General features: G+C 42.9%; 1 protein-coding gene and 1 long non-coding RNA gene across 12 annotated transcripts in view; one reads left to right on the top strand and one right to left on the bottom strand.

Moving 5' to 3' along the window:
- LOC109444957 (uncharacterized) overlaps positions 1–21084 on the top strand; it is a 665687-nt gene that overhangs the window by 611643 nt on the left and 32960 nt on the right. Inside the window, exon 8 of one of the 2 annotated variants that reach the window (XM_019726756.3) lies at positions 3662–3772. In XM_019726756.3, coding sequence (XP_019582315.3) covers positions 3662–3772 — 111 coding nt within the window. Of the gene's footprint in view, positions 1–3661; positions 3884–21084 lie in introns of those variants that run through there. The other variant, XM_088789330.1, reaches the window with a different exon arrangement.
- LOC141568278 (uncharacterized) overlaps positions 341–21084 on the bottom strand; it is a 77779-nt gene continuing 57035 nt past the window's right edge. For 3 of the 10 annotated variants that reach the window (XR_012491388.2, XR_012491387.2, XR_012491389.2), the window contains 3 exons: positions 20546–20640; positions 19240–19521; positions 17655–17944 (listed from right to left, as the gene is read on the bottom strand). This is a non-coding gene — a long non-coding RNA (uncharacterized LOC141568278). Of the gene's footprint in view, positions 1220–5295; positions 5405–17654; positions 17945–19239; positions 19522–20545; positions 20641–21084 lie in introns of those variants that run through there. The other 7 variants (XR_012491390.2, XR_012491393.2, XR_016018254.1 and 4 more) reach the window with 6 other exon arrangements.

Here is a 21084-nt window from a genome sequence, read left to right as displayed (position 1 = left end):
AGTCCGAGTCCCCTTTTTCCAGCGGAAGAAAATGAGCCAGAAGTAAATCGACTTACCCCAGCCACCCAGCAGCTAATAAGTGACCCCAAGATCGCGTGTCCTCCCAAGGTAGAGGGACCCAGAAGAAGGAAGGTGGAGGGATCTGGTTGGAGCAGGAACCCGTGGGATTCAGCACAAGGAGGACCCTCCGGAAGTATTCATTGAACTGAACTCAGGGAGGAAGGCTGGAGAAGCACATTTGTGAGCAGGTCCAGGAGGCACCGAGGGTGTCACAGCAAGGAGGCCCTCAATGTGGGCTCGTTCACATCATCTAGTCCCCACCCTGCTGCCCCACCCCACCCCTCACTCTCCCATCAGCCCTCCAGGGTTTGGGGACTTTTGTTTCCAAGTCTCAGGGACAGGCAGGAGTTTGCACTGCTCACCCCAGTCTCACTCTTGCCTGCTCACTGGCCCTTCTTCAAGTTCACGGCCTTCCCTACACCAAGAGACAGGAAACCCCTTGAGGAAAGCTTCCCATCCATCTTCGTGGAGGTCTTTCATTTCTTTGCCAATAAGGCGATGTGCTTCACGACACATTCGATATACTTGACATCTGTCATAAAACCCAGGTCAGGCGTATCTGTCTTCCGTTAAAATAAGCCATTCGACTGCACTTCCTCTGCCGTGAGAGCCGCACCAGAAATAATTATTGACATATTGTCCGCGCGTCCAGCCAACCCCTCTTAATAGGAGCCGTAAATTACTGGGCCTGGTTTTCCCCGCTCTCATCAGAGAAACAAGGTAGCACTTACAGGACCAGCAGGAGACACCATGATATTAAAACTTGAAGGGGAAGCTGGAGCTGAAGTGACTGGCGTGAAATAAATACCTTCCTTTAACATCTTTCAAAAGTTAGTGACTGCGGCGATACACAGCTGTTTCTTTGTGGTGAGGCATGAATTTGCTCATAACACGTTCCTGAGATGAGTCTTACGTTCACACAGCCCAGAAAGAAGCTGATAGAAGTTTTCTGAGTGACGGCGATTCCTCTTTAGACTTAGAATGGTTCCACCTTCTAGGAGGAGTCCACATGGGGGAGAATTCTGGGCGCCTGGACTCCGCTTGCTTACTATGAATCCAGGAGAGAAGCACCAATCTCTTCTGATTCTAATTGTTCCCATGAGAGGCACCCAGGAAAGAAGCATGTCTCAGTCCTCCAAAGACCTGCCAGCTGGAAAACCTGTCACAGGATTATTCAAATCACTACTGCCCCTGAACAAAACACGTAACATGAAGCAAATATTTTCCTTACGGGAAGGGAGGGGGCTTGGAATAGGCGAAACTGTGGGTACATTCTAGATTCCAGGTCAACTTGACCAAATAGCTATTTGGTGGGCAGACATGGTGGGAGTTTCTGGGGACCAGGAGGGGTTGACACATCACAAAGGAATGCAAAGATGAAAAACCAGAGGTGCCCTTTGTTGGGGCCACCAGAGTAGACGAAGCAAATCTCTAAAGCCCACGCTAATAAAGTTGTTCTCAGCAGACCCAAATCGGACTTGTAAGAACAGAGGAAATTTGTGCAGACACAAGAGAAGCCCCCCAAATATCAAGTAGGGGGACATAAAAAATAATGTTTCTGGCTGGTAACATTCTTTCCAGGTCCTTCTTCTCACCCGGCCCTTGAAGAGATGCCAGACATTTGTGTCGGCACCCACAGGGCCTGCGTGCCCCATCCTTACATGAGAGCTGAACCGTCGTGCTCCAACTGGGATACATTGTTGACAGAAATGCAAGTGCTTAAGTGTCTTCTTCAGGACCAGGAAGTCATCTATCATTTGGACTTTGAGTTGGAGCATTGTAAAGAAGAAACTTTTTCTTTACACTTTACACTTGTGCTGCTAAACCAGGAATAAAGACTGCTGTTGAAAGAGATGCTTTACAAGTATCTGGGTGAGAGATTAGCTCTACAAGAGGCAGAGGAAATCGCCTATTTCCCCTTGTCCAACCCACTCAACTCAAACCGCCCCAAACTGTCAGTGGATTTGAAATGAGAGGAAGTTGCTAATTTGATGACCTAGAACAACATGGACGGTTAAGAATGTTAAGATAAGGGTGATGGAATTCATGTTTCTCACTCTCCGAGCAGATCGGTTGCAGGAATCACAAAAGCACCCGCCATGACAACTGGCTCAAACTGGGCAGCCTTAGTGTTCCAGACCCCAAGTTTTCAGAGCGATGTGTGTGGGGGTCATCTTAGCCCCAGTGGGCAGCCAGGCTGCCGTGGAGGTGGAAAGGGTGCTTCTTTACCGGGGTCCAGGCTAGACAAGCCTGTCAGTGCTGGCCAAGCCTTCCAACCGATGAAGGGGCATCTGTTCCCAAACTCATCTGTTAGCTGGCGACGTGTTGCCCCATGCCAGAGTCTGCTCTGTGAAGGGTTGGTAAACAGCAGGCCACCAGCAGGCAAGAGCATCAGGGCCTCTCCCACGTACTCACTTTCCCTTTCATGTGTAAAGGACCTCAGCAGGGTGACTGCAGCTAGCTGGTACCCGTGAGCAAGCGTGGAAGTCATGCCAGCAAGGTTGTTCCTTTTGCACTGGCGGCCACGGGGTGATTGACACACTGGAGAATGTTAAGTACTTTTCACATCAAAGCTTTGGCATGTGGCTTCCTTTGGAGGTTGGGGTGGGGGGGGAACCCATTCCACTGAACGCGTCTACACGTAGCAGATGTGCTGTGGACGATTTATCCTACATTCCTGCCAGATGTTGACATGTCGCCTAATGCCCAATGAGCGTGGCTCTTTTCGTGTGACTGAATATAAGGCAACATGGTTTCAGGCCAGCGCTGGCTTCTGATCCCAGGAACTACTCTGGTATTTGCTGCCCATGTGCCAAGAACAAAACGAATGTCGGCTTCCCCTTCTTTCAGGGTTATTGCTTCCCCGTGAGGCTCCGTACCAAACGTGAGCAGGCCTCTCTGCTGTCATCTCTGCGATTGCGCTTTGGTTTTCATCATGTTTGGCCCAAAAAGCGCAGGACAGGGGTTCAGGTTTTGTGCTCACACACTCCTTTCCCGTGACTCGCTGGCACTGAAACACTCTAAGACCACACTCTTCTCCTGGGTTGTCGTCATCTGCTGAAGCCCAGATCTGTGGCTGTAGACTGCCTGCCATTGCCCGATAGCGGATGATAACATTTCCGCAGCCATAGTTAAGCTTCTTAAGTTTCTTCTGCACCTCGGGAGTGCTTAGCATATCGTGTTCTTAGAACCATAGTCAACGTGCCCCTGGGTAAAGTAAGAGTCGATACCACGTTCATGGGAGATTATCCAGGACTAAGCCACTGAGCGACTCGCAGGGTCTCACTCAGCCGGGCTCCCCGGAAGCACACCTGTCTACACCTCTCAGAGGTACACTGGGTCGCTGGATGTTGTCTGAGCACATCTGGAAAATAGAACTTCTGGAGGGCTGCATAGCTCTCCTTGTTAAGGCGGAGGGGATAGACCGAAAACGTGGATGTGACACGTACCAAATGGTACTAAGGCATCACTTGTTTGTAAGCACCCAAACCGTTCGTTATCCACTTTCACTTCAGATGAGGGGGGGTCGGCGAGGACGCTGAATGCAGATACAGGCTACTGCTCCCACCCAAACTGCAAACCCCTTTTCTGGCATTTTTAGGTGATCAAGACGCTGTGTGCGGCTGCCCTGAGATTCCACGTTCCATCCTCCACCGTTCTGCTGGACCACAGGGGAGCAGAGGACCGAGCCACTGAACACAAGAGCCCACAGGTGAGCTTACAGCAGGTATTCACAGGAGTAGACAGGACAGTGTCTGTCCATGTGGCTGTTTCCATGTTAATTGCAAACACGACCGTGTGTGAAAAGCAACCAGCAAAATGACTGCCCTTCTAACACGCTTCCTTCACTGGCTACAGTACTTGTCTATAGGTGGAGATTCAGACATTCCAGGTATGAAAAGCCCTTCCTTAGCATCTCGTATTCCAAGCCAGGAACTTCTTAAATGATTGAGTAATGTGTTTTAAGGTTCTTACTTTCCTTAAAATAGTAATTAAGAAAGCAAATGAGAGCTTTTCCTTGAGGGGCGCGCTGAGGGTTAAACGGGCTGGCCCGCCGAGCTCACCAGACTGTGCTCTCTTCCTTGACGAGCACGGGTGCCAGACTGTTCCTTCAGATGAAGACAGTATGCTTGTAGTGACGAACCGCACTGGCCATCTATCTTTCTTTTGTGATCTGGCTCTCATCGAGCTGAACTGAAGCCATTTCTCTGCCTGTGGCTGATTAAACGCAGAGTAAATCCGCATCTCTGACGAGGCTGTAATGATTCTCCACAGCCCAGCCCACACCTGCAGGATCTGGCTTCTCCATTTCCATCGTCAAATGAAGCATCTGTTTCAGAGAGGTGGGCTCTTTTTATCATCCAGAGTACCACTCTCGTCGGAGTGGGTGCACCACCCGGGGTACACAAGGCTGCCCCTCAAGGAAAAGCTCACATTAGTTTTCTTAATTACTATTTTAAGGAAAGTAAGAACCATAAAACAGGTGACGAACGGTCTCCCAGGGAGTCTTGCTGTCCTCAGCATGAAAAGGACACAACTTTGGGCAAACACCTGTGACATCGACAAAAGTCTCCATGGCTCACATGCCATGGTCTTCTTTTAATAAAAACACGTCAGGAAATGTCAAGGGGAATCTTTGGAATAAGGCAATCCTTTATTTATCAATTTATTCTTTCATTCATTCAGTAGCTACTCTCTGAGCAACATCTATGAGTGATACGTGCTCAGTAAACCATTTGTGAAACGTGTACATCAGCTCGTACAAGAGACAAGCCAAATTGCTACATTGTCCGTCCCAGAATTAGCCTGCGGGACTTGGTTGAATGTTACACCTCTCAGCTACAACTCAGAGAGACCAGAACATTTTGTTACATAAATCCTTGTACCCAAAGATACAAGGTAGCACGTGTTCCATGAGTCATGCTCCTTGAGGCTGACCCCTTCTCAATGCAGCTGCCTGTCTGAGCGATAACTCCGTCTACAGTGAACGGGACCAGGTAAAAGTTAGGTAAAGATGGTCCAGCAACACAAGGGCGGTACCTGAAGCTTAAGGAAAAATGGCTGCTCACTTTCAGGCCAGAGACACAGGTCTACTGCCATCCATTTGGCAACCTCACTGCCAATTCCACCGTGGTCTCCTCATGGCTATGCTGAACATAGTTTGACACCCCCTCCAGCCCAGGAGGTCAGGAGCCAGTGGTGATGGGAGAACTCCTGTGACTCTAGGAAGACTTTCATCAACTGTCACTGACCTGACATGTGAATTCAGACACACCATTTGTCATCAGTCCTTTTCTTGCCTCCCTCGCATGGTAACGTTCTCCACTCCACATAAGGCGTCCAGCTGGGGGATGCAAGAAATGGGTGGATGAAAGACATGGAGGGGAACCCCCATCACTCGCTCTCTCTCAGGCTCAGATTCATCATCTGCGAAGTAATGATTGTAAGCCTTGCCAAGTCCACTCACCAGATAGATTTAGGAACCATACAAAGTCACAGGCAGACATCTTCAGGCGCGTCAAGTCTATACGAGTATAAACTGGTGTTTGATTTCTCAAGAGCCTTCTTTGTGAGTTCTGTCACTAGCTGTGACAGGGTTAACAAAACGAAAAATACACCACCCTTCAAAGTGCTTGTAGTCTAGTATATATGTCTAAGCACATTGAGTTAAAAAAAAAAAATCTCATACACACACACAATTGTTTTGCTAGCAAATATCTTTGTAAAGGAAACCAATACAGAGCTCACTGAAGCACAAACTAAACCACCTCTGTTTGATTTTTTAATACCCTCAGACCATTCTACTCAAATAAGTCTATAACAATTTCCCCTTTTAGAAAGGAGGAATAAAGAATATATAAACAGAATCCTTTATGTGAAATTGTGTACGAGCTATGTCAGAATCAACCATAACTAAAATGCATCGGAAAGAAGTCCCAGGTTGTATATCTCTCTCTTCCTTCCTGTACGGGACCAGGTGGCCCTACATCCCAAGCTCACCGCTTGATAGACAGATGTCAGAGACGGCAACACACAGCAGAGAACTTGTGTTGACCAAAAGGTGTGTTTTTTTCCTTATCAAAATACAGGCATTGTTGATATATTGCCAAAAGTGCTTAAAGCAGATTATATCTGCATTTGATTTTGTGGATATACTTTGTGCACTTACTTTTTGTAAGTGCAAAGACAAAAATCTTTGAAATTTATAAAGATTTCTGGATTTTTCTGCTCCAGAGGTTACAAAAAGCAACCTTCACTGACTCTCAGACATACTATAGCTTGAATGTTACAGGGACGTGAAATATATGTACTGTTGCTGTGGCTTAAAATTTCCATCCTACTGCACTGAGTTGGAGTTTACAAAAATAGCATCTGCAACATTGCCAACAAGATCCTATAACCTTAACACAAAGTAAATATAAAAGTAGAAAGGAAATGTAACCTTTTTAAAGTTCTCTCTATGTAAATATCATGCAGAAATCACTGACTATAGAACACTCCAACGTCTCGTAATATCTGAACCATGCCAAAAAAATCACCATGCAAGGACGTTACTTTGCTCTTTCACAGATTTCTTTAAATTCCTATCCGCTTTCTGTGATGGTCTCTGTTAATAGTAAATTTAAGAGTCCAATAGAGTCATACTCACAAAAGCAACTTTCTATAAAACTTCTGGGTCTATTTATCTGTTGACACCAAATCTCACTCTATGCTCAAGCCATCTTCTAAAATGAATGACAAAAAGTCAACTGAAACCAGCTAAAACCAAGAGGAATTGATTAGTTCACGTGAGTGACGCGTCTAGGAAGCTTTGGCTTTGGTCACGGCTGGATGCAGGCACTGCGATGGTGGCATCTCGGCCATGTCCCAGTAACTCCTGCTCTGCTCCGCTCTGCTTCTCGCTGGCTTCCTCCTTTGTCAGGCTCTCTTCTCCGGAAGTTATTGGATTAGATATGGCTACTCAAGAAAGGAGAGCACTTCTTTCTTTCTATCCCCCACCCAAGTCCCGGGGAAGCCTTGAGCTGGCTTAGTCTGGATCGTATACCCATCCTTGAAGTCATCACAGCCCTCAGAGCCATAAGGCATCCAATTGGCCAACCAAGAAGGAGGAGAAGGAAGGGGAGAAAGAAGCCCGAGGACTGCAGAGGAGAAGGAGATGTTTGGTGACAAATAGAAGTGTGACCCAGACTAGCTAGGCTCTCTTAGCCCAGAGGTGTCCTGCTCATTTTTATCTTCAATGTTATCTCAAAAGTTGAGCTCCCAATAAAGGAAGTGGATTATAGATCATTCCATCCTCATTTTTAGATTATTGATTGTATTGAAAGGAAATGAACACAGAGCTTTGAAGAAGGCAAGGCTTACGTGGATGACGGAACTTATTCCGTGGGAGGGAAATTATTTCTCTCCCAGCTTCGTTATACCTGGTGGAAATTATGATCCGTGCCATGGCACTTCCTTATACCATTCCAATAAATCCACACTCATCTTTCAATTCGTAAATTGGCAGAAGGAGACTATAGAGCGTGCCCCATTACACACTTACCATTTTTTTCTCAGATTCCAGAAAAACGATGGGAGTTCCCCCGTGGCCCTTTCTCACACAGTCATATCCCTCTGACCTGTTACACACAAAGGTCTCATTGATTGACAGAGCAGCTACACTGATTTGCAGGGCCAAAGGGTTGGGGATCCCGGAAATTCTCAACTGGTTCAACAAGAATGGGCACCACACCTTCGCAAAGCTCGCCAGTGAACAAGTCACAAAAAATGAGAACTGGGAAAAATTAGGGAAGTGCCTCAGGCAGCCAGGGTCTGTAGCGATGGAGCGTTCAGATAGGAGCAAATGAATATCAGGCAACTTTGCTTCATTCCAGTCTCTTATTTTTCCAACTAGGACTTCTGGACTTCTTTCAGAGAGAGAAAGAGAGAGCGAGGGGCCAACCAACCCAGGGGAGAATGTCCTCATGCCCTAATCCTAAACCCCCCACAGGCATTGCTCTTATTAAATTCTCTCCGTTCCTATGAATTTTTTTTTAATTGAGACCATCACTTTTTCCTTGATATTTCCTTTTTCCCTTAGATCTTTTTAGATCCAGGGGCAATAGCATTGCGTCAACTCATACTCCTCTATTCATAACATGCTATCATTATAATTTTGTGCCAGGCCCTTCAGCTCATTTGTGTATCACCTTTTGTTCCATTTCCCTTCATCTATTTTCCTCCCCCGACCCCTGGGCTTTGAAGGCTGTCAGGTTTGGTGATAGCCTGGAATTTGTATATCGCATCATGAAACACAGAGTATGTCCACAGATTTTGTTCTATTTCACTTTCTTTCTCTTTCACCCAGCACGGATTTTATGATCTATCTACACTGCTTCCAACTGCCGCACGGCATTGCACATAAGTCTCCTGATGTCTTACAATCTGTGTCCCCCAGTGCTGACCCCTCGTCGTCACCATGGTCTCGTCTCGCCCCCTCAGTACCTGTCTGAGACTTTCTCTGGCCTCACCTCCCAGGGACAGTGGGATTGGGCTCCACCTGTTTCTTGCTCACGACTCTTCTCTGGGGCGCCTACCATGATGACACTGTTGTGTTCCTATCATGTACACGGGAGAATCTGAGGCTCAAAGATGTACATTTGATGCTTAGTTTTATGAAATTCTCTGACTCCCAGGTTTGCACCCTTCCACCGAACCCACTACCTGACTTCCATGGGGGTCTTTTGATTCCAGGGCCTGCGCTACAGGCAGCAGGGACGCAGTAAGGCCAGAAAACCATCCCTTCCCTTCACCAGCATCCCTTCCCCCAGCCCAGAGGGAGTGGAGGCCCTACCCTGCCACAAGGGCCCAGGACTTACCGTGTTTCCCCGAAAATAAGACCTAGCCAAACCATCAGCTCTAATGTGTCTTTTAGAGCAAAAATTAATATGACTCAGTCTTACTTTACTATAATATCAGACCGGGTCTTATATTAATTTTTGCTCCAAAAGACACATTAGAGCTGATGGTCCTGCTAGGTCTTATTTTCAGGGAAACACGGTAGCTTGGGGTCAGCAGCGGTGTGTAATCAGAGGTGAGGGATAGCCCCGTTGGCCAGGGGCCAGGCGCGCTTAGCCCCCCCCCCACCCCCACACACACACCCCGATGCAGGCAGATTAACAGCTGCCATCTGGCAAGCAGAGTCTCTCCAGGCAAACTGCAAACCTCTTCTCTGGGTGAATCACTAGTGTGTCCAATACCAGTCAGGCCCGGTGAAACTTTGATGGCTCTATTAATGAAGATGAAAACTTGAGATATGCCAAATACAGATTAAATGGCATCTTGGTAACATGATTATCTCTGAATTACTAGCTGCACAGTGAGACAGCCAAGTGACTAATCCCGGGGAAGGCTGGGAGCGTTGGACAGAGGGTTCCCTGGATCCAGCCTCCGGGCGTCCTTTATTACATCATAGTCCTACTTTACTCAGAGAAGATTTCATTTTTGAAGTTCTGAGGTTGCAGATTTAGAGTGGTCTGAAACAAGACGAGCGGGGGTGCGGGGAGTGGAGAAGGATAGCAGCATCTGGCAAATGTTTCCGTACGCAGATAGCACCGTTGATGAAAATTGCAGAAATAAAAGGATACGGTAGGAATGATATTGAGGAATGCCTCAAAGCCACAAGTCACCGTCTCCCACTTTCTTTCTACTTCTGTCTGCAGCTTACTATTCTAGTGAGTTCTGCTATGCTAGTGCTTTCAATACCTTAGCTGCATTCATGCGTGTCATTTCAGTGAGTTAAGTATTGTCATTCCCATTTTCCAGATGAGAAAGTGGTTGTACTCTTAAGGAAATGCCATGTTTGACTTCCTAGTTTGCGGGACTTACAGAGACTTTGGGGAGGGTTCCAAAGATCATTTCCAAAACACCAGCCCCTCCAGAGAGATTTTGAAAATGTCATCGCTAAGACACAAGATTGAGACTTTGTCAAGTAGTGTTGTTAGGGGCGTAGGGGTGTTTGTGAAGATCTGTGAATAATTTGACAACTAAAATGTCTTGCAACTTAGCTGGAATTTTCTAAGAAAGTGTTTACTTGGCAACTGTGGAACGGACTATGAAACCGGGGAGAATCCTATTCAGACCCAAATGTCTAGAAATCTCCTTACAGTTGGATCAGAAGAGGCCAGAGGCACGGAGCATGGTTCAGTCTGTGTATCGTATTATCTAACTGCATCTTGAGAAAAACCCCACTCTTTCTCCTTTCTCTTGAAGTGCATTTCTCACTCTAATACTTCTGATACACTCTACCTTCCCCACCAGGAACTTAATTTTTGGTGAAGTCCTTGAAATCCCTTCCTGGAAAAACAAATGAGACCACATCCTCCATTCTCCTGGTTAAGAGTGTCATTATCACACGCAGATCCTCAAGCAATCAGCTAAATTCCATTGTCAGGCTGAATTTCTTCCCTTTCTTTTGCGATGCATTCACAAACTTATTCAGTCTTCTGCCTTCTCAATGGAAAAAAAAAAAAATTCATAGAAACTACCAGAAACAGCCCATAATTGTAAATGGTTTTAAAAAGCCGTATGGAAGGATGAATAATCTTCCTTTTTGTTTCCATCTTTCCTAAATATTCCTTTGCTTTGTGTTTGCAATACCTTCTATACCCAGCTTTGGTCAAAATTGTTGTTGGCCATTTGCCAGTTTGAAATGTCCTACAAAATGAATTGCTTCTTTTGTAAATAAGAAAAAACTTTGGAAAATATTGCTTTGAAATATTGTGCTGGAGTTAGAACTAGCCGGTAGCACTTTCTGTGGGGACCAAGGAGGGTGGTGAGTTTATTGTCTGTTTAACACGTATAAATCACGATCTGGGTAATATTGTGTGCTTGCCTTCATCTTCCAGTGTCTGGGGTTTGGGGGATCACACATATTCTCTCAGGAAAGAATCACATATTTCCTGTGTCAGAAAGGCCTTTCATTTTGGGTTAAACTTTCAAATGACACCAGTACCAGAGAGAAATTGGGACAAATGTTTAACCACTTGGCTGAGGCTTAATGAGGACACCATAATTTTCAAGTGAATGAGTTCACCCACTTTTACTGGTTTCCTTTTCTTATTTTTTTTTTTTACTTTAACAAGTTACTTTATTCCTCTTATAATTTAAATGACAACTTTTGCTAATATTATTCTTGCAAGGTAACTTATGATTTGGCTACTCTTTATCTTTCCTCTTTTCCACATCATACTATGCTTTTTAGAAAAATAAATAAATAAATAAATTACGTATATATGTGTGTGTGTGTGTGTGTGTGTGTGTGTGTGTGTGTGTGTGTGTATATATATATATATATATATATCTTAATGGTATATCAAGGACAAGTATCAGAGTTGTAAGATCATTCTTAAACCAAAGTGTTGTCAAAATTAACCCCATAATGCATTGCAGGGCTGTTCACTTGTAGGACACATTTATCATATAAATAATAATGTCTTATGATTTTATAAACTTAGAAATGACAGTGGAGCACACTAAAGGGAAAATTTTCCAAGCTTACATTTTTAAAAGAAAAATAGTTCTCAGTTTTTGCCCCTTTAAACTCAATGTAATTATAGATGTATATACACTATGAATCACTGTGCAGGGTTATTAAAATAACTTTCTTTCAATAATTTTCTTTCCTAATACAATTCTTCTTGAATCATACATCTTAATATAATATTCAAAATTATGAGGATAGAATGAAAAAACTTTATTGAAAAGATGGACCATTTAAGGTAGGATTGGATTGATAGTCAATTAAAGCTGTATCTCCACACTTCCATTCATTATGTGGTTTCTTTTTTTTTTTTCCACCTCTGAAAATTAGCTGAAATAAGATATATTATGCCAAGATATCTGGGCAGGAAATTGCCACTAGGTGTGAACAAGAGACATCCAATCTCTCCCTTTTAATGAAAATACAATCAGTCATATCTATACTGAGAAAAAAAGACAAAATATGCCAAAGACGCAAATATTTAGAAAAGTGCGATTGAAAATCAGCTCAACCTTTAATGAGAGGACCTGAACTAATCAATGAATGAGATCCAAAATCAATGAATGAGATCTTAAAAGCCTCACTGATTTTAAGACCCTCTTTCCACTTAAAAAAGTTAAGAAAAATCTATTTAAATGTCTATCTAAATTCAGGAAACAAACCAACTGTGTGTGTGTGTGTGTGTGTGTGTGTGTGTGTGTGTGTGTATATATATATATATATATATATATATATATATATATATATATACATATATATGACATCTTGGCTCTCCTCAGACACATTAAAAAAGAGTAAGAGCTATTCAATATATAAATTTATGAAATCATGTAAATACTCCGTACACACGTAGCCAAATCATAGCCAAATACTGAGCAAAAATACAGTTATGAGAGCCAGGTGGATAAGAAACACAGAGACCCTTGGTTTTTCGACACCACATCTCAAATGGCATTTCCTCTCAAAGCCAAGTTTCATGTTGGGAAACACTTCATTTTAAAGACCAAGGCCCAATATTCCAGCATCGTAAGGTTAAACAGAGAAGGTGGACAGAATAGTTTTAGTGGATATTTTAATGGAGAGTAATAGTTACAGATGTCACCACAAATAATATGTTAGCTTGAAACCTGTTAACCAACTCAGGCTTCACAGGTGTGTGTGTGTGTGTGTGTGTGTGTAAATTCAAGTGTTTTCTACAAATAAACTTGGCCATAAAACTCTTTCTTTAGTTACTAAGATGTATTTTTGTTTTCATGCGTGGCCCTGAACGCATTTCTGTAGTTGTGAACAACTACATTTGATTACAGTCTGTCAGATTTATCTTTTTAGCAGGAGAAAAGTAATATGTGTTTCTCCAGAAAGGAAATCAATGTGTCTTTATGATAGATGCGGAGGGGAAAGCTGGATGCTGTCACTTTAAGTGAAGGAGCAGAAAGACAGGGTGGCTGCCCGGCTATCGCCATTGGCTGCTGACATAACTCTTGGGAGGCAAAGCCCTGTTTAAATCTTATAATCCTTGTTTATAGGACAGACTTCCAGTCACTGACCTAATAGTCACGGCTCCAAGTTGTTAAATTACAAAGTCTTGCATCTGAGGTGTCCCCAGTTTGCTTTATTTAGATTTTCTCAGCCACATCTTCTAGCCAGAGCTCTGCCTGGTTGTTCTTAGGCACCGTGAGAAAGTCCTCCCCGCCCCATAGGAAGGACCAGGTCTCAAGGGCACACCCTCTTTCTTTCTCCATCAAACAGGAGGAGGAAACCTCGAAAGCAGCATCCAGATCGTGCCAGAGACAAATGCAGCTGAAAGCATCCTCAGAGGGATGTACTGGGGGACTTTGTGACAAAAATATGCCCAGAGATCTCTTCCGTCCTCTTGGGACCCACCCACCTCCCCAGATCCCCGAGGGGCTCCAGATAGAGCGGAGCTGGACAGAAAACAAAGCATCTGCCCTGGCATTGTGAGGTTATAAGATTCTCCACTCAGAGGTGGCCCCACCCCGGACACTGAGAAAACCAGGGTGAGCAGGGATGTCTTAGCAGCATGACTGCTTGTGCCTCTGACCGTTCTGATGAGCTTACAAAGCAGTGACAGGCTCTCTGAACTCACATGTCTTGTCTCATGAAGGACATCTATCAATAAAGTATTTCAACTGTTTGTTTACGGCCAGTTTCAATAATCACATTTCATGTATAAGCCCCTCTCCTAAGTTACTTTTTTTTAAAATGGTAGATTGGGTTTTGTTCCTTAAGTGATGGATGTTTCTGGAAGGCATTCTGTTGATGTGAGTGTGTGTGTGTGTGTGTGTGTGTGCACTCGGGGTATGAACCCAGACCTGATGAAACCATTAATGACACTGTATACAGAGCCCCTCGCCAAGGGTTTGGAACACAATCAATATTCTGCACAGGTCCATTCACTCCTTCGTTATCACTGCTGTCTCCCACTTACGTACCCTGCATAGTACATAAATAAGCGCAAATACGTAATGCACCTGCCGGAAGCTAAAGGATTCCCTCCTTTTCCCCCCAACATCCTCCTTCCAGCATCCCCAAGTTATTCAAGAATCAGGGTTTAAGAAATAATGCTTAATTTTTTTTTTTTAAAGATGATACAGGAACTGCTCTGTCGCATGGAATATCCTCTCTTGACAAACAATAGTTTCCAATTCGGGCACATAAACCTTCTGAGATGATGGTACCCATCCACATGTCTTCCTATACATATTTTAAAGCAATATCTTGACTTAGAGAAAAGCTAGACATAACCTGAATGTTTAATAAATGTGAATTGTTTAAATACATTAGTAAATCCAGACAGTGGAATCGTTTGAATCCATAAAAAGCACACTAAATAAATAGGTCTAGTGGAAAGGAGGTATTTGATGTCACATGCAACAGAAAAAGCTGCTTACAACATAAACGCAGATAGGATGCAGATTTCTATATCTGCAGGGGTTTATTCCAGTGGCATCACAATGGCTGATTAGCAAGGAAAGGGGAAATTCACTTTTGGGGCGTTCTTAATCCTGCTCTTTGTCTATCCTAAGTTTTCTCTGTAGCACATTTCATTGCTCTTCTATATCAAAAAACAATAGAAGAAACTACATTTTGGTGGAAACCGCAGTTGGGCACTTATCTCCACCAGCTGAAACCGTCCTCAGTTAAGCCTTTTAATCTGCCATCTCATCAGCCTGTGCATTTGTTTGATAGATGGCTCCGTTGCCTCTGGCCTGTCATATTGTTATTTGCTTTGAACTCGAAACATCTGGGTGGCAAAGACTGTAGCTGTCTAATATTGTTTTTTTAGTGTTTGAATATACAGAAAAATACGTAAAAAATCTTCTGCTCATCAAGATGATTAAGAACAACCAGTCCTGTGTGTTGAAAGGAAAATCAACCTCATAAACTTGGTAAACAAAGAGAAACAAAGGTTGACCCGCGTCACCGTCCTCTGTCCCCTACAGAGCGTGGCACGCTGAGTGCTCTCAAGTGTATTTAAAACCACCATAAATGCCATAGGTTCCTTCACTGCCTTGCATTTTCTTCCTGGTTTAACTGGAGATGCTTCCACTTCCCTTTGCTTCATGCTCATTAATAATTTTCCAAGTTCTCGTTTTTCTTATCCCTCTGAAAGTACACTTCATATATTAAAAGGTAATGAACACGTGTTCAGGAAATAGCAAAGAGCTGAATTTATACTTTTATTGAATTTATATTTTATGTTTACATTTTCTGATTACAATCAAAAGGGTAGCTGGTATTTCATGTACTTCTTAAGGAAAGAAAGACAGGGTTGGGCCTCTTCAAAAATTAAAATGTATCTGAAAACGGAAGATTTTAGTTGAACATCCAGACATATCTTTGTAATGTCAAATATACGGAAAAGAGGATTCAAGCAAGAGGGAACTGCGTGGTCGCAGGCATTATGTCACCCTGATGTGCTCAGACAATATACGTCTGTGTGACTAGAGAGCAGGATAGGTGGCATTTGGTGGCATTGTAGCATCAGACTTTAGCCAAAGTCTTCCTTTGCCATGTAAAGAAGTTTGGGTTTTGTCTCCAAGGCGATTGTAGAACTCCTACTGTAAGGATTTTTTTCACGGAAATGACATAATGCTATTAGCATTTTAATGTTTAAAATATTGTTCTGGCAACAGTATGAAGAATAGATTGGTAAGGAAGTAATACTGAAGGCTTTTGCAATATTCCAGACAAAAATAATTATTAAGGTTATGGGGTGGAGAAAAGGAAGCAGAGACAAGCAATAGTAAGTAGCTGTAGCACTAACAGAATTGGGAGCTGCTTTGGTGAAGGAGAAAGAGGAAGGGAAGAATCTAGAATAATCCTAGGTTCTTGCCTTGGGCAACAGAGTAGGTGGTAGCACATTTTCCCAAATAGGCAATACAGGAAAAAAAATATATAGTTTTTGTGTGTGTGTGTGTGTGTGTGTGTTTTTTGTTTGTTTGTTTTGTTTTTTCACGGAAATGAAAAGGAGGGTGGTGATTAGGGGAGATGATAGTACATTTTTCTAGGCATAGAAAATATCTTATAGGTACCTATAAGATATCTAAAGAAGTTATGTTTACTAGAATGGTACTAAGGTACTAAGAGCAGAGACCTTGCTGGTTCCGTTCAACCAATCAGACATGTGGCTTTCAAAATAATCATTTTTAGAACCTCCTCTGATGTCCACCAAGACCATTTTACAACCAGAAATATGGTGATTGTGGTCCACTCCCAAAGGAGTGATTGCAAAAATCTGACTAAAATTCCTCATGGTCTTACTACTCTTTGTTAACAGATATTAGCAAGGTTGTTTGTTGACTGGCCGAAAAGCAGAAACTGCACAATAAATCTCTGAAGTGGTCAGACTGGGCAGAATGAATGATAAAGTCATAGTGTTGGCGTGAGTTTCTGATATTGTTTAATCAGACATGTGGCTTTCAAGTTGCCATTGAAATGGTTAGGAGAGCCAAGTGTAATTGCTGTGATCTACATATACATAAAAAATTCTAAAGGGATTGTTGCATTAGCACGAGAAGCAGTGAGAAGTAGATAGCTCAAGTAGAAATCTGGAAAAGACATTAAGAAAAAAAAAAAGAAGAAGAAGAAAAACCTAGTAAATGGCTCTGCTACTTAGGAAAGTTGGAACAAATCTTCCTCGCTGGAGAAGCTTGAATTACCTGCCTAGCCCTTTAAGCATTTTCATGTACAAATCAAACACAGATGGCCCATTACGTTTATGACCTCCTGTCAATTACTCTAGATGGAGCATGCATTAATTATTGAAATATTTTCATTGTATACAAGTTTTTAGTGGTTACATTGCCACAGATAATTTCAACTTTCTGGTTAGAAACTGGTCTAAACAATTTTATTTACAAGAATTAATCTCTTGAATGTAGTAAAAACTACAAATACAGTAGTGGATTTTTCTTTTTCCATTTAACAAAACTAACCTAGAAATCCTGGGCCTCTATCTTTGGAAGTCAGTGTTATGTTAGCGTTGCATACAATACATAAACTCTGCCAAAATCTATTACAATTGTAGTAAATTTTGATTATAGGCGTTGTTTGTTATTTACGTCTATAAGATAAACATAATATTAGGAATAGCCCTCTTCTATTCGATGTGTCAATTACATCCATAAAATACGTTGTTTTGTAAATAGTAAAACAAAATAAAAATTTTTTAAAAGACTAAACTTGGTTTAAGCTTCAAATTGTTGCATCTACTTTAGTTCAAGTCAGGAAACACTTTAGATTATGTGAAAAGTCCACAGAGTGTTTAGATTTTGTAATGTGCCACTAGTTTTTGTCTGGCATGGCACACAAAATCCTGGGGCCATTTAACTGTCAAAGAACAACAGAACAGAACGGAACATTCCCATGAAACCACACTTGCAGAGAGTGTGAAGAAACACTTTGAGGAAACAGAGAAAGACATGTAGTTTCTGTCACTCTGGAAGGAAGCTATTCATTCAGCAAATATCAATTGAGCACCTACTATGCGCAGGGAAATTTTCTAGGCATTTGGAGTACATTGAGGAACAAAACAAAACAAAACAAAAAATAAAATTGATCGCCTCCTTTATTTACCTTTGCACAGAGAGAGAAGCTGAAGGTTAGAGAGGTGAGCTGACTAACCCAGGGTCAGCCAGTGAGAAGGTGTGGACGCCACAGTAAGAGCTCAGGCAGCCAGAGACCATGTTTTTGACCCAACATCACTCTCAAGCCTTTATTATTTCCAACTCACCTTTTCCAGGCTCAGTGGCCTATTAATCTGGGTCTTTGAGAAGTGAATACTTAAATGTAGTTAGCTGGACTTTCTTCAGGAGAAGTCTTAAGTTAGGCAGAGTCACCCTAAAAAAAAAAAAAAAAAAAAAAAAAAAGGTTGTCTATATCTCTTCTCTCAAAAATTATAGAAAAGAATGTTTAGGCAAAGAATGGGACAAATGAGATTAGCATCACAGGAATGCTGATTTCACAGCCCAGTGGGATGAGGGGGCCCCTGGGGGCAGCAGGCAAAGTCAACATGCAATCTTTGGCTCCTTTCTCTGGCCAAAGCCAAACAGGTCTTGAAAAATTTAATTCTAGCGAGGCACAAATGGAGGGGGCTGAAGGCACTCTGTGATCCATCGCGATAGGTTTGCACACAGTAGGAGAGAGCAATTCTCACCCAGCTCGATGCCACTAAGGCTAAAAAACTATGGTCCCCTCTAGAATCCTGTAAGGGGATTTAGCATATGTGTCAGGTGAAAATCATGTACCAGTGATCAATGCTTTGATATTGGGCCCCTCTCACAGACATTCATAGGAAACACTGCTAATGAGGAGAATTCACGTTAAAATGAATGTCATATTAGTTAAGAGCTGTTTCATAAATTTGGGATGATAATTTTGCCAAATGGCAAAGTAGTGTATTTTCCTACCACTGATAATGAAACTCTCCCAAGTTTATTTAGCTCTTCATACTTTTTAAAAACTTTTTTGCTGTTGGTGAAAGAGAGAGGGTCAGATGGCTTGTCTGAGGTCACATCAGATTTGACAGAGAACAGCCTAGAATGTTTCCTGGTTTACTCCAGGCACTGAACACTCTTTAGGGCGTCTTCTTATTTGATCCTCACCGAAACAGATAGAGAAGGTGTTACCATGTCCACTGACCCCATGAGACTGGGGCACAGAGTGAGTCAGTGCCCAATTCTGTTCCAAGTGGCATCCCTGAGGATACAAAGTCCACTGAGGGTGCGTTGGTGAGAAGGAGGATATGGGCAGGAGAACCTAAGGCCAGCAGCCGCAGCGTCACCTGGGAGCCTCTCGGGAGTAAAGAATCTCACCCCACCTAGGCATAGGGACTCCGAACACCCCCTTTCCTCTACACAGTTCAGTTTAAAGAACACTGGTCTGTGGCATCCCTCTTCTACTGTACATTCACCTCGTGAGGACAAAAAATAGGTCGGCGTGACATAGACCAGTCTTAGTGAGCCCATGAGGGGTCCACGCGAGCTCTGCTTCCATCTCTAGCTTCCTTCCCAGTCTAATACTCGAGATTTCCATCACCCTCCGATAAAGCATTCCAGAATAGCCAGTTAAATTCTGTCGAACCTCAACATCAGATTCAAGGACTATGCAGTGTCTGGAGCATTTCCAAAGCTCACCTTCGAAAGATCTGGGAAAGCAAACCGCCATCTGCACATCTCTAAATGTCCAACCATCCTCCCAGGTCCCACTGTTCCTCAGAAACGTAGTAAAATACGTGGGCAAGTGCATCTACTCGTTTCCTTTGCCCCTCGTAAGGCCCACCAAGGTCCGAGAGTCAGGTGTGTTCACAGCTGCTGGCAAAGCTTGTGTGAAGTTCCTTGAGTAGAATCAAGACAGCTTCTCCTTGTTTGCAAAGTCTGTACTCTTCCCGATCCAGGACAAGCCCTCCAGCTGGTATCCTGGGATAAGGGAGGAAGGAATTCTCCTCCAGTCTAGCTCTCTCCGCTCAGCTAGGAGCAATACTGCTGGGGTAACACTGGGATTTTTATATCCATCCATTATGACAACAGTCAAAGAAATAAAATTACTTGCAATCTACCATCCCAACAAGTTCATGGTCCATATACATGTAAAGTTAACTTTAGGTATGGGTTTGCTTTTTAACTTTCCTTAAGAGTACATCATAAACCCTTTTTTAATAGTGCTCTAGACTTCATTCCATTTTAATGTCTGCGTGATATTGCAATATTGATGTGCTATGTGTATATAATCAATCTAACGCCTGGACACATATAGCTGGCTTCCAATTATTCATTATTAGAAATAAATTCTAAAAGCCAACTTTAGAGATTTTAGAGATTCGATCCCAATATTCAATCCCAGTGTGCTTAGATTTATTTATCTTTTCTAATATTTGACAGTTATCCTTAAAGAATAGCAAAGGCTGGCCCACGGCCAGGATTACTTAGCTAACTTCCATTAGTATAATATCGTAAGAGTATATACCATTAGTCACGAGGGGGAACAGGCAGAAAAGTATAAAGAAAACTATAAAAGATCATTCCTTTTTATCTTCAAAATCAGCTGAAAGTACATGTTCTCCTAAGAGAACCCAAAGGATCATTTTCATCTGTTAATTACTAGAGGTAATATAGACTAAATATGTTATTAATGTGTATGGCGCTAGCTTCCCTGTACTTAAAGGTTCTGAGTTACAGACAGTTCATAGTAGGCCATTTCCTGATTAGATGCCTGCACTGTGGTAGAGCTAAATAGAGACTTGCTGTAGCCGAATATTTTAATACAACTAGCATCTGATTACTCTGTCACTTTCTGTTTCAGATGGTAGACAAGAAAACACAGAATGGCCTTAACCTTTATGTAGATTCCACGACTCCAGCCATTTCACATAGAGCTGGCCCAACATCTGTCTGACTTCTGTCCCCCGCCCCGTCCCACTCCCCCCCCCCGCCATTCAAGTACCTGTCGTTGTCCCCCAATAATGCTGACACTCGTTTTGGAGCCGGAGAGAAGACAGTGGAAGCCACAGGTAATAATCCAACTTTCCAAGGTCATTCCTGGAGTTGAGGAAAGGCATGGCAGGCCATGGGGAAAGCAGAGACAGAAAAGTTTAAGGCAGTGAGACTGTTTCGTTCTGCTAAGTAAAAGATACATAAAGGAAAAGGAGAAAATGCATTTTAAAAGACTGGTTTGAAGACACGTCGTGGAGGACTTTGAAGGGCAAGACAAAGAGTCTGGAGAATAAGAAATAATTTTAAGCAAGAGCAAATCAAAACCAGATTTGTGCTCTGTAAAGACGGAGCTGGGTAAAATGGATGGAAGAGAGAAGGGCATACAGAGACAAAGTGGCAATGGAGCTCCCAGAATGGTGAGAAGCTGGTAGGGAGGTCTGGATGAAGAGGCAGGAATGAGAACAGAGAGGGACGTGGGTGTCAGAGGCTACAGAAAGGAGCAGAAACCACTGTGTGAAGGGACAGGAGAGCAGTTCTTGGCAACGTCCC

The sequence above is a fragment of the Rhinolophus sinicus genome, chromosome 13 (assembly GCF_057876585.1).
Source record: "Rhinolophus sinicus isolate RSI-liver-muscle chromosome 13, RSI-T2T, whole genome shotgun sequence".
In the NCBI taxonomy this organism is placed as follows: Eukaryota; Metazoa; Chordata; class Mammalia; order Chiroptera; family Rhinolophidae; genus Rhinolophus; species Rhinolophus sinicus.
The sequence above is the reverse complement of the archived record's forward strand: the minus strand, read 5'-3'. Positions and strand labels throughout refer to the sequence as shown.